This window comes from Sinocyclocheilus rhinocerous, unplaced genomic scaffold (assembly GCF_001515625.1).
Source record: "Sinocyclocheilus rhinocerous isolate Xijiao unplaced genomic scaffold, SAMN03320098_v1.1 scaffold980, whole genome shotgun sequence".
In the NCBI taxonomy this organism is placed as follows: Eukaryota; Metazoa; Chordata; class Actinopteri; order Cypriniformes; family Cyprinidae; genus Sinocyclocheilus; species Sinocyclocheilus rhinocerous.
Genome location: NW_015635053.1, coordinates 675,910 through 689,816, shown reverse-complemented (window position 1 = coordinate 689,816; position 13,907 = coordinate 675,910). Strand labels below are relative to the sequence as shown.

Here is a 13,907-nt window from a genome sequence, read left to right as displayed (position 1 = left end):
AAGTATCACAGGTTCCAAAAAAATATTAAGCAGCACAACTGCTTCCATCATTGATTATGAATTAGCATGTTAGAATGATTTCTGAAGGATCGTGTGTGACACTGAAGACTGAAGTAATGCTACTGAAAATTCAGCTTTGCATCACAGGAATAAATGATATTTTAAAGTATATTAAGATAGAAAACCGTTATTTTAAATTGCAATACTATTTCACGATATTACAGTTTTTTTTCTCTATTTTTGATCAAATAAATGCAGCCTTGGTGAGCAGAAGAGAATTCTTTAAAAAACATTAACAATCTTACTGTTGAAAAACTTTTGACTGCTGGTGTAGGCAGATTATTCTTATAAAATGAAACAAATGTGCTTCAGCCAGCATAAAGAATTTGAAAAGTGCTCAGAGTTGCTGCAGAAAATAGAAAGCAGCAACAAAAACATGCTGCTGGAGACAGGTTTATTGAAAAAGCAAATTCATTTTCTGCCAGGCCAGCAGGAGGCGCTTTTAGAGAGGAAGAAAAAACGGTTTCCACAGTAATGGCCGTACACACCTATCCCCTTCCTTTTTTGGGTGAACTATCCCTTTAGGTGTTCTGTTATTGCTTTAAATTCCTCTTAAAAATGAATGAATTGTCTGACATACTTTCCAGTCCTCAGATTTTAAACACAACAAACCAATATATAGAGTGGAGAGAAGGCCAAGAAATGGAACGGCTGCACATAGAATCAAGAAGAACAAGGTAAGATGTGTTCTTTTCATGACTGCCTGTTTAGCAATGGCTGTCTAGTAAAGTCCAGCAATTCATACACTGTCGTCACACACTGTTCACTTCTCTCTTGTGTTTTATGAGTGTTGTGGACACAGATGAAAAGATTTTTCTTAAGAATACAAATATGAAAACAAGAGAGGCACTGGAAGCACTTCAGAGCAACCCAAGAAAATCTTACAACATCTAAATTATATTGATCTCATTTTATTTTGCAACAGGATTTCATGTTTATTGTTGATGAAAATGTAGAAGTACCTTTGAATATTTTTACATTCATATCTCCCTGAATTGTTCAGTAGTCTTCAAGACATACATTTATGAAACTAATAACTTTATTAAATCATTCTTTATCACATGTATACAGAAATATGAAAATATTTACATCCAGAATAGTGTCTGTTGTACAAAGATCTTAAAATTTCAATATAAAAATTACATTTTAATATACATTTAATATAAAACGAATAGAAATCAATAAGGATAAAAAGGTATAACATGCTAGATCAGAGGTAGTTATATTTTACAATACAATAGCTAGCCTACTTTACAATCTGTAAAAGATCCCGAACAAGCTTTATTACAACCTAATCAAATCGCTCATAGTTCTTTTTAATCTTCAGTTTATAGCGTCAACATGTTCAGTATATTTCATGTTTTGCTCTACCTTAATCCTGTGGACTTGACAAAAAAAATAAAAATCTTACATCGTGAAGCTCAAACATAGGCTATACAAGTACATGAATGCAAATGCTTTTAGCTATGCAAGCTTGAATTTAATGCAGTGTTTAATTTTGAAATGTGTTGCATTACATATTATTACAAAAATATGTTTTAAATTTGCTTTAGTGCGTTTTAATTTTTTATATGTATTGCATTCTCAGAGTTACTGTCAGCTGGATTATGGTATGAATTAGCATAATGTCTCCTATGGTGCATTTTTGCTTCTGTCAAGTTTTTTACTGTCACAATGCCTGCTAAATATATACAGCATGAACAGCTTGCAGAGCGTTTACCAAGCCTTTTATGTACTTGCAGAGAGTATGTTTATGGTAGTATGTTTTAGCACCTGTTGGCATGATGTTTTTGTTGTTGTTGTTGTTTTTTAAGACACTAAATATTATTTGACAATATACATAGGTATTTACCTTCCCATACATTTTTTATTATTATTATTATTATCTAGGGGCAAGTAAGCAAGTGATGACTTGCAAATAATTAACGAGACTTTGATATATACACACTTGGAAATGAATGCATAAAAGTTTGCGTACACAAGAATTGAGCTTTATGTAGAGACATTTTTTCACATTGAAATATTTAGATGCATAACTCCTTGTACATCAGCAAACATCCCTGTGATATTTCCTAATTAAAGGAATGTTCCAGGTAGGGTTGCAAAAAGGTGGAAAATTTCCAGTAAATTTCGGAAATATTCCATACATTTTTGAAACTTGCCAGGATTTTGGGGAATATTCCAGGGATTTTTGGAAAGTTTACGGAAATTTACAGGAAATTTTCCACCCCTTTGCAACCCTAGTTCCAGGTTTAAAACAATGAATTGTAGTGCTCATGAGATGTGCGACCACTGCTGTAGGTGGATTCATTTTTGGTTATGCATTACCATTGTAGACGCATTGTGAATTTGAATTTTTATGCAGGTGCAGTACTTCACCTCATTGACTCCCATTGTATGTACATAATGCATGATTTTTCCCCCCGCTTGTTTAAAAAGAGGGTTGAATCAAAAAAGAAATTACTTTCGGTGAAAATCATCAATATTCCATGCATGGAGGTGATATTAAACCCAGAACACTCCTTTAAGCCTAATTACAAAAACAAGTTACTAAAAATAAATGCGGATTTGTTTTTGAACATTTTAAGATTGTTGCTTAAATTACTAAATTGCCCACAAGATTATGCCACAAAATGCAAATTTTTTTTTTCTCCTTTTTTCCTTTAAGAATGCCATGTAGCAGTTGGGACAGTGTGGTTATATATATAGTCCCAAAACACAGTTCATTGTTCATTAGCTCTGAAGGTTTTAGGGGTCAGTTCATATGTGGGCTCACGACTTCTCATGCTCAAAGGGTCTTTAAAAACTTTAGAGTTTAGGAGAAGACTTAAGAATGAGTTGAGAGATGCATGGAGTGGTAGACTCCAGAGAAGGAGGTTCCATTATGAGTGTCCAGTCCACTGCTCCTAAGGTGCTCCTGCTCTTTGACAATGAGTCCTGGTGTTGACCTGACCAGGTTCTCTGCGACATTATCTCTCTCTGTTGAGGGGTTCATCTGCATCTGGCATGGGATGAGAGGCACTGAGGGTGGGCAAGAAAACCTGGCGACTGTCTCTGGGTTTGGTGCTGATGAACTCTCGAATACTGCATCTGCTTCAGCGGCAAAGGACACCAAGGCTTGAGTGGAGTCGTATGAGCTTTTCTCCGTGTCAACAGAGACGAAGGAATCCAGGTTGCGGTCATGATGGAGGTGAGCTCTGCTCAAAAGCAAACGTGCATCTTCACGGAAGTGCGGATTGAAGAGAAGGTAGAGCAAGGGATTGATGCATGCAGGAAGAGGCAGAAGCACCAGGACGACAGATTTGACAACCTCCTCGCTCACAGGAAAGAGTCCCAGAAGGGAGGCGAAGGTGAGGAAGGCCACGGGGCAGTAGAGCAGGCAGTTGGTGAAGATGAGCCAGGCTACGTGCTTGATCATGGCGCAATCCCAAATACTGTCGAAGTCGCCCTTCATCAGGTCCCAGTACAGTTTGATGTAAGTTCCAGTGATTACCAGGAAACACAGGGAGTTCATCATTATCAGAGCAACCATGTAACCCAACGTGGAAGGTTCGCCGTCCGGCAGTGGTGATGGCATGCAGAGCGGGGTTGCACCGTACTCCCCGACCCCAATTAGCGGCAAAGCGGCGACTGCCAACGAAAGTGCCAAGCACGCCACTGTGGCGGCTCGCACGCTTCCCAGAGAGGGCGACTTTCCGTAGGCTCGAGCGCACGACACGGACACGCTACACTGCACTGCAGCCAAGGTCAGGAAGAGTATGGAGCCCTCAGAGGCTAGAACTGAAAGAAAGCCTGTTGTTTGGCATCCTGCACCCCTTTCCCATTGAGCGCCGTGCAGGGCGAACTCTCCAAATGTCCGGGTGTCAACCAGTGCCAGGGTGCCGGTGCACAGGCCCGTAAGCAGGTTGGCGCCACTGATGGTGCCGATGATGAACTTAACAGGGGAGAGATAGCTGGGGGATGCAAAGACTGTCATGAGGAGAAGGCTGTTTCCCATCAGCGAGACCAAAGAGATGAGCCACATGCCAAGCCGTACCACCCAACTGTCAAACAGGTTATCGCATGGTTTAAATGGACCTGAAGGGGTGAAATGATAAATTAGAATTTAAGCAGAAAGAACACATCACCTTGAAGCCTATTCACACCAAGACTGAATTTCCGTATGGATCATACGCACAACAAAATGTTATTATAAATTTTTTTTAAATAGTTTTAACAAAGTTTGAATTTTTACGAATGAAGTACACATCAAATTGTTGTACTGGTTTCTTGAGACCTAACGCATCTTTATCAGCATCTTTGCACCACGTCAGAAAACTTGTACTGCAAGAGTCTGTCATTTGTTTTATTGCTTATTTATGAATATATATTTTAATATAATTCAAAAAAGAATGTTTGTTTTGTCTCAAGATGCACACCAGTGTTGTTTTTTCTAAGGCATGTTAATAAAAACTACTTAAATGTCCTAATTGAAATATTGCCTAATCCTGGCTTAACCTAAAACCTGTCTGTGAAACCAGGACAAAGAATATTAAATCTGAGAAAGAGTATAGGCCACATTTTCCTTGCCATAAAATATTTTGTTCTCTTGTGTGTTTTTCAATACATAAAATTTCACTTTAGTAAGTCCTATTAAAATGCAAAAAGAACAGTGACCCATCAAAAAATCTAACCAGAAGAACTGTTGTATAAGTATTAGGTCATAGTTGAAACCAGTTTTCTTTCTTTGTTAATTTTATTTTAATTTTTTTATGGAAACTGCAACACTTGAAGTTTTATCAGAGCGTAATCAAATAACGCTAGGCTTAAGTGTCGGTGTGGATTTGGAGAAGCATGCATAGTTTTGGTGTAAAAAACTATTTGCAAATATGTCTTTCTTTAGCATGCTTGTTGATTAGTTTGTTTGTACTTGATGTGAACAGGCCTTTATAGTCTTGATGGCATACGTATAAGCTTGAGTTCAGATCTTCTGCTGGATGAATTTACCTGGGATGGGGGTACACTGTATGCTGGTTTGTAGTTTGGACTCTTCAATAGCTAACTGGAATTCTTCTAAGTCAAGGTCATCTGCAAGTGAACACATGAAAAGCATGAGGCACCTTTGGTTTGTGCATGTACAGCAGTATGATGAAAGAGTCTTCAGTCTTCTTCAAGATGGCATGATGCACTCAGTCTGGCAGAAGATAAATCACCATGTTATGGACATCTAGTCTGCTGGAACGGATTAATTTATCTAAGGGCTTTAGCGACACTCAACACCGTACACATCTCAGTTGCAACTTTCCATTTCTCCTTCAGCTTGCAATCAATCATCAGGCTTTATTCGCGTTCTGGTTTTGTTATTTTCCGATAACCCAAATGGTATGTTTTGGACCTTGAATTGTTAATGTTTATCTAATTTCCCATGGAGTGTAATTACGGAGAGCTCCTTTCAAGTCTGAAATCTGATCAGATCGCATCAAGGAATGCATGGAGAAAAGACACATTTTATTTAATCTGTCAAATACCTGCGGTTACTGTAAGGCCCTGACATGTTTCTACTGTGCTAATTAAAGATGAAGAGACTGGCAGATAGAACAGAGCAGATAAAAATAGACACACACACACACACACTCTGTGGAAAACTGCTACAAGTGGTGCTTTTATGTTCCTTTCATTTGAGGAACGTGTTTGTGTAGGGCCAGTGTTTTCATTTTTGGCTACAGGGACTCTGATAAAAGGTTTACTGTACAAACTTGAGTGACTTGCTACAATACAGTATTGCAGTTTGGAAACTTGCCCCGATAATTTAAACCTAACCTACTGGTTTCTTCTAGCTGTTTGCATGTCTGTTCACATGGTGGAAAGACCATCTCAAGAAGTCTACCTGTTCTGTTCAGTGCAATAGTATTTAAATCAGGGATTCTCAAACTCTGGCCCTCAAGATCCAATTTCCTGCAGAGTTTTGCTTCAACCCTAATCAAACTGAAATCATAGCTCTTGCTTTGACTGTCAAACACTGATCATTCTGTGCAGTGCCTGTTCAAGTCGAACACTCCTGAGATCTTTAGGATAACAAGAAAATTACAGGCAAGGTCAAGGTTGGAGCTAAACTCTGTAGGAAAGTGGTCCTCGAGGGTCAGGGCTGAGAAGCCCTTATTTACATGGTACTCCAAGGCACTCCATCAGTCCAGTGTTTAGACCAGGGGTGTCCAAACTCAGTCCTGGAGGGCCGGTGTCCTGCAGAGTTTAGCTCCAAACCTGCCTGGAAGTTTCTAGTATGCCTAGTAAGACCATGATTAGCTGGTTCAGGTGTTTGGGCTTGGAGCTAAACTCTAAAGGAGAGTGGCCTGCCAGGAGTAGGACTGGACACCCCTGGTTTAGATCATTAACCGCTTTTCCACTGTCGGGCCAGTGCGAGCCAGTGCTTTTGGTTCCCCAAAAGCAGGTCCTGGAGTACCGCCCGAACTCTGCACGTTTTGTATTAAACACAACTGATTGAACTCATCAGCTAGTTAGTAGAGACTTCAACCCTGAAATGGTTGTGCCAGATGAGCGAAACATGCAAAATATGTACTGTTGGGGGTGCTCAGAGCCTGTACTGTGTGGGGTACTCGGGAGGCAAGAGAAGAACTAGCCTCCAACTGAGCCTGGTTTCTCCCTATTTCTGTTACCGATGAAGTTTTGGTTCCTTGCCACTGTTGCCTTTGGCTTGCTTAGTTGGGGACCCTTAATTTCTGGCAATATAATACAGTGTGGAAGAAAGTAATAATAAATAATGTGCAGATAACCAAACGTTTGGCAGGTAGCAGTACTCCAAAGAATACCATGCTATTACTTTGGTAAGTTAAAAGCAATTGTAATATGTAAAATGGAACAGCAACTTTTTTCACAGTTACAGAACTGTATAATGTTTCCAGATCTGTAGGATGGCCTAGTGAGGTTGTAGGACTTACAGTTGTTGTCGGTATGAATGGGGAACAGGGACAAAGCTTTCTTCTGGAGATCTTCCTCTTCACTGCCCATCTGTTCTTCCCACTGGCTGGCTGCTTTGTAGCTGTTGCAGGCTCCAAAAACACAGCACTGATAGGCATATGGCATCTCAATGACCCTGTTTCAACAATAGTGACACCATGTATAACATTTTGTTTATATAAATTGTTTCTTCAGTTGTGCCAAATGGAGTTTGGACATTAAAAATAAGTGCATATTGCATCAGTTTGAGGAAATATGAAAACTATAAAAGATCCCATTTCAGAGGAAGAAATCAGAGAAAGAACGATTCATCAATCTGCAAATGACGCATGAAGTAAACTAGCAATACGTATAACCGCAAGGACTATTTTATATGTATTTGGGTCACAGTTGAAACCGTGATTCTCTTTCATTTGCTTTTGCTTAATCAGTTGCTTTTGGGAAATGGTAATACTTGAAATCTCCCATTTTTGAGGTGCTAATCAAATCACGCAAGTACTTAAGACTGAAGTTTTGGAGTGTCTCCAAAGCCCTGAGCAGTTGATGAATCGGGACCAGGTATTTATAACAGCCTCTCTATTGAGGTATCTTGAAATAATCTTTCCGCTTGTCAGATGACTTACTTTGAGCCAGATATACTAGGAAACTTAACAAACAGAAACCGTTTATTCGTACCAATGAACAGAATGTTCCTTGAGCAACATTATCTTGAAACTGTCAATTCTATAAACAGTTGAACGTTTCTCTAAAAACAAAGCAAAACCTTCATGTGTTTTTGAGCTATTCAAGGCATTTGTGTTGTGGGAATTAATAACCACATACACTTGTGAATTTTCTTTGATGGTTTAACATGAAAGTGTTTTAATCTGTTGTGTGGGATGGCGGAGTTGATTGACTTTTTGGGGTTATTGGTTACCACAAATGTACCTTATGTTGGGTAAGTCCTCCTCTCTGAAGGAACGCGAGAGTGCCATGTTTCCTTTCAGTTTAAGATGAGTGAGACTTGTTAGCCCAGTGAGCGGGAGACTGCTCAATCGGTTTCCAGTGAGATCTCTGGATGGAGATAGAAGATCAGCATGTGTTAAAAACTTGCAGATGGAGCTACACTTGAAGTATCTACTTAAAATGTCCCATAATGTACCATCACATAAATAGTTTAAACATTTGCCAACATTGTGTTTCGGGGATCTTCGGTTGGAAATCATGGTAGTAGAATCATGAGGTTCTAGCATTTATAAAAGTGAAATTAGTTACCCCATCAGACATCACATTGAACCATCATATTTTTGTAGTTACTTGTAATCAGCTGGTGTGTCAATGATTTTAGTGAATGTGTGAAGTCAGTTCTCCTCAAGTTTACACAGGTGTCTTACCAGAGGAACCACATATGCAGTTCATCACATTAAATATAAATGTTTTACACTGACATCTGCCAATATATCCAATATATTTCCATTCCACTTTTTGAAATATAAAATAAATGCAACTTGATTTAATATTTTGCTAATATTTTGGAATTCAATTCCAAATCATTTTAGGTCCAACAACCTTTTGTGGACACTTTACAAATACTTAACGGAGTGTAAATCCAACAGCATGTCTTGATTGGAGAAAGTTTTATTTAAACCGACATGTTTTGGCACACGGGTCTTGAACTTTTAACCCCGATGAAAGCTAGAATGTGTCAGTTTAAATAAAACGCTGCATGTTCCAGGTTCAATACAAGTTAAGCTCTATCGACAGCATCTGTGGCATGCTGTTTATTACCGCAGACAATTATGTTTGCTTGTTTTTACAACTGAGGGATGAGTCAAAATTATTTTCTGTGGTAATCAACAGCATATCATAGATGCTGTCGATGGAGCTGTACTTGTATTGAGCCCAGAACTGTAAACAAACACTGCTGGTTTTGACTTCTCTACCAGTGATTTGACTTTTCCATGCATGTTGTTTGCTAGTGAATTTGCGCAAGGAAAACTAGAGGTTTATAACTGTTGCAGTATCTACTCTCTAATCATTCAACGCTGCGCACATTTATCAGCCACACTCTGTCACTCTATATCAGTCTTCCTCATTCATTCATCACATTCTTTACCTAATGCTGCTTGCATTTAATCGCCTGTGACTGACGATGCACGTCTTCACCGCTGTGTAGAGCTTTTAACCTTGATTACAACCACAGTCTTTTCACTTTGAGCCAAACAGAGCATTGCACAGATGACTCCAAAGTGTGCATCATGGAATCTCTTTGTTTGTGTAAATGGGATGGTTGTGCCAAGTCACAGTTTAATAACAGTTTTTGTACGACTAACGACTTTGACACAGACATCTAGACTCTGAGGTGTGCAATCTTTATCTTCAGTGCTAAATCCGATGATATGCATTGCCACTGATTTGCATAAATTATACTTACAGTTTAATAAGTGACTGAAGAGAGGAAAAGGCATCAGGGTGGATGGTGTTGATCCTGTTCCAGCTTAGATCCCTGTAATGAGAAATCATTTACTCAGCCGTACATCTGTCATTTCTCATTTTCTCAGAAAAACAGAAATGTTTTTGCTCAGATCTTGACAGCCAATTTTAATATTTTATTATTCTCAATATCTGATATCTGAAAACAGTCTTGCTCTCAAATTCTTTTAACAATAATCATTATTTAAAGTTGTAGCATGTGATTTTCTGCCTTTTGGTTTTGGTTGTAGGAGATGTTTATGGTTAATTTGTGTAGAATGTCTTGGCCTCTAGGGGGAAGTATTGGTGAGCCAATACTTTTGTTTTATTATTATTATTTCTATGCTTCAATTAAAAACATGCATGCTCTTGCCACAATATCAATATTCCACAAAATTATATACAGAAGGGATAACTTTGAAAATAAAAAAATAAAAAAATTATGTTTTGAAAGTTTAATGCTGAAAGTAAAAAAAAAAATCATAAATATTTAAGATACATTTAATTATTTTTAGGTCAGTAATCAAAGTCAGTAATTGATTATGTGAACTTTATTTTTCAAGTCAATCATGCAGTTTGAAAAGGGGGTTTTGACAATGAAATTCACTCAAATTGTTCTGCTAATATAATTTGTATTGAAATGTGTATTACATTAGAAAAATGCCAAATAGAGGCGCTTACGGCCAGCTGAGCATGTGTACAGTACTCACAGTGAACGCAGAGAGCTGAGCTGTTGGAATGTGTTCATCTCAATCTGTTTGATCAGATTGTGCTGCAGGCCTCTGCCGAGTCAAAACAAAAGAACTGGTATTACTGCATCACACACACACTATGGCAGACATCATGAACACACTTGAAAGCTTCCCAAATATGGACACTGATGGATTGCTACAGTAATGACTGTCATTTATCAAGTACTATGTGGGTTATTTAGGGCTCTTAGAGTTATCACAGATATGTTAGTGATATTACTTTATTCCCGTTTCACTAGAGAGAGAGAGAGACGCCTGAACTCACATCTCCTGAATAGAGGCACAGTGGTAGAAACTCGGCAGCTCTTCGATGACATTGTGCGACAGCTCCCTGAAATCAAACACATATAGACTGTCTGTAAATGGAAGATTCCTCATAACTGAAGAGTGCTGTCAGTAAAGGATGCGTAAAACTTTTGTGTAAGACATCTTTATCTTAAAAAGCATGAATTTATATGGAAATACACAAAGTGTATAATTAATTTTGATGTAAGGGTACATTTACACGACAATGATGTATTCAAAACGGTACGGTTTTAGAAATTTTTCACGTACAGATGACAATGTTGTCAAAAACCATCTCCGTTTACACGGATCGGCCAAAACAGCTAAAATGCTATGTTATGCATGCCAGGCCTAGGCCAGTAGTTGGCAATATCACTTTGTTTAACCCTCCTCATTTGGGAGTCACACTCATGGTCTTCGCGGTCAAAAGTGAAATGTACCTGAAATGTAACTTTTTTTTTTCTTCAGTAAAATCAATCTAATATATTTTTGTTCAATAATATTTTTTATTTTGTATTTTGAGAGAATTTTATTGTAATAATTAATATTTATGCAATAATTATTATCAAATTTTCCCATTGACAATAGTACAAAAAATGTTTTCTCTAATTTTTTAAAAATAATTTTTCAATTAATGCAGTATCTCTGATTAAAATAGAGACTAGGCCTTTAAAATATATATTTTTAAGGCAGATTAGCACCTCCTGGTGAGAGCAAAGAAATAAAAACATGTAATTTCATGGTGTAACCACTAGAGGCTTTTGAATTCCCTAGTTGTTTTTATACACAATTGTTTACTTTGATTAGGTTGTGGATTTAAATGTATATTAAGGCATTCTCAAAGACTACTTTTTGTCAAGGTTTATATTTTTTTTGTTGTTTTAAATGTTGATTTGAAGCGTCAGTTTTTGAATTATTATTGCTACAGTCAAACCTGAATACAGAAAGCATTTTGTTATACAAAACATTAAAATTCTATAAAAATTTAACAAAAATTAACAGGAACGCTTTATCAGAGCTTAATCCTTCTGGGTCTTCTGACTCATTTTGGCTATATGGTTATAGCCATACCAATTCATTTGAGTGTGTATAATTCTGTATGTGTGTGTGTCTGTGAGTGTGTGTAAGTGAGTGTGCGTGAAAGTTTCACCCCTTCATTGCGGTGCAATTTTTTTCTGCATCGTGGGGGATTTGTAGATTGTACACACAAAAACGTTCTGTATTTGCCATTTCCCATTCATTTCCTATGGTCGGTCATTTTTGACCGAAGACCATGAGTGTGACTATTTTTTTTTACGAGCACTTAGCTTTTTCGAATCATGCCCTCAATTATTTTGTGTGTTCACATACCAAGTGCCATAAAGGTCACCAAGTTTCGTACCATTCCGATGAAGCTACGATTTTTAAATATTCAAAATATAAAATTCTTCGGTCAAAAGTGACCGAAGACCGCACAAGGGTTAAAGAAACACTTTGTGTCTGCATACATACCTATAGACTGAACACGTAATACACATGCACATCAAGTCACAGTTTTCACAAATTCATGTTTTTGTAGTTTACATGGAGACAATAACAACAGCGTTTTCAAAAAACGTGTAAACAACGTTATTGTGTAAATGAATGGCCAACATTTTTTATTTGAATTTTTTATTTTTTTTTGTGTGTAAACACCCCCTTAGAATAATTGTTCTGTGCCAGTTTAAAAAGTGTAAACATTTTTTTTTTCATATAACAATCATTATATTAGCAGTTCGGACACTTGTAATACAGAAATGACAGACTTGCACAATAAGCCTCAATGATAATGCTAAGCATTTCCCATTAAGTCCCAATTGAGGCAAGTCATTTCTCATAGAGCTATCTACTTGAATGTAAAATGACCAAACTGTTTGTATAGAGAAATGTACAAAATCTGGCAATAATGGTATGATTTTGCTTCTTTAGTTCAAATTAGCACGATCTCACATGAGGGTTACAATTTTCCCATTTTTCTACACATGCACCATCTCTCCCTTATACTGTTTTTGAACAAACATGTAAACATTTCCTAATGTTATTTATAGAATTACATTATAATTTGCCATACTAGTTACATTACTTTTAGTATTTGTTTTTGTCTTTATTTTGACCTAATTAATGTATTGAAGTGTTTATCCAAGAAGAAACCTTGGAGAGAGAATAAGCGAATATATATAGAGAGAATGTCATGTTAAGCAGCTACGTTCCCCAGAGGTCTAATTCTTCATTTGAACAGTTACATAAAGCTTCACTCTTCCTGCAGGGGTTTCTCTAACTGAACTTGCCCACATTTAAGTGGTTGCTCTTATCCATCTTAAACAGAGTGATTAAAGCAAAGCAAAAAAGTAAAAATTGCTTGATCTAAAAAAATTACTTAATTCTTAAACTTTTACATTGTTTGCACAAGCATGGCACAACTGATACAAATGATCACATTGCTGTCTTTGTAAAGTTGGCTAAATATCTGCCTGCTGATGTGTTTTGAACTTCATGTTAAAAGAGGCTTTTAGGAACTCCTTGAAAGTTTGGCTACATCAAATCCCTCAGGGTGAATTTGAACTCCCTTTGCCAGCCCTGATCTATAGGAATCGTTTAGAGATGAGCTTTCGAATGTGTTTGTGTGTTGCAGGAGCATATTTGTGTCTGGAAACTCACAGCACTCTTAATTTAGGCAGCAGGTGGCAGAGATCATATGGCAGGACGGTCAGTCCAGCTCGGGTCAGCGTACTGAGAGAAAATCAAAGAGAAGAGTTTGCACTGAATGTGTGTGTGCCAAACATGAGACAGAAACAGAATGTGCATGCACTGCAAAAGATTATAAGAAAAAAAAAATAAGAACTTGAGATTTATCCCTAGAACAAGTTTTGCTAATGTAAATAGAGTATTGTTTATCTTGTTTTAAGGATGTCCAGACATTTTTTTTTAATGGAAATAAGACAAATCTTATTAAAACTGATTTAAAAAAGTGTATTTTCAGTGCGTTTCAGACCTGTAGGTAAATACAAGGCGCAGTAAATGTAGCTTTCTACCCAAGCTGTATAGGCAAAGATGTAATGATTTCCCTTAAAATTGTTAATAAACAATGGCATTATTAAAATTTTGTTTAGTTTGAGCATCCCAACCAGCCCATAGACAGCCCTCAACAATGCCGTGAGATTGGTGCGCAACCAAAACCCATTTCAAAACCCTTCTCCTTTAACTCTAATGAACGGTTTAACACTCCTTTAGGATCAGTAATTATATACAGGGCTTTATATTAACCGATCATTCACCAGTAAACATAAGTGCTCGGCTCAGTATGCCTTCGCCCTGCATCATTTTTAACCTTGTACGAAACTCGCTGACATGGTGAGAGTTCAGTAAAAGCATCTCTATTTTGTCAAC

The 13,907-nt window shown here is 37.4% G+C and overlaps 1 protein-coding gene across 1 annotated transcript in view; it reads right to left on the bottom strand.

Moving 5' to 3' along the window:
- Positions 1-1,172: 1,172 nt before the first annotated feature.
- Positions 1,173-13,907, bottom strand: part of lgr6 (leucine-rich repeat containing G protein-coupled receptor 6) — an 81,739-nt gene continuing 69,004 nt past the window's right edge. The window contains exons 11-18 of the mRNA XM_016560748.1: positions 13,179-13,250; positions 10,483-10,548; positions 10,176-10,247; positions 9,428-9,499; positions 7,942-8,067; positions 6,996-7,150; positions 5,047-5,127; positions 1,173-4,137 (exon numbers count right to left, since the gene is read on the bottom strand). Of these exons, the coding sequence (XP_016416234.1) occupies positions 2,888-4,137; positions 5,047-5,127; positions 6,996-7,150; positions 7,942-8,067; positions 9,428-9,499; positions 10,176-10,247; positions 10,483-10,548; positions 13,179-13,250 (1,894 nt within the window). The 3' untranslated portion in view covers positions 1,173-2,887. The remainder of the gene's footprint in view (positions 4,138-5,046; positions 5,128-6,995; positions 7,151-7,941; positions 8,068-9,427; positions 9,500-10,175; positions 10,248-10,482; positions 10,549-13,178; positions 13,251-13,907) is intronic.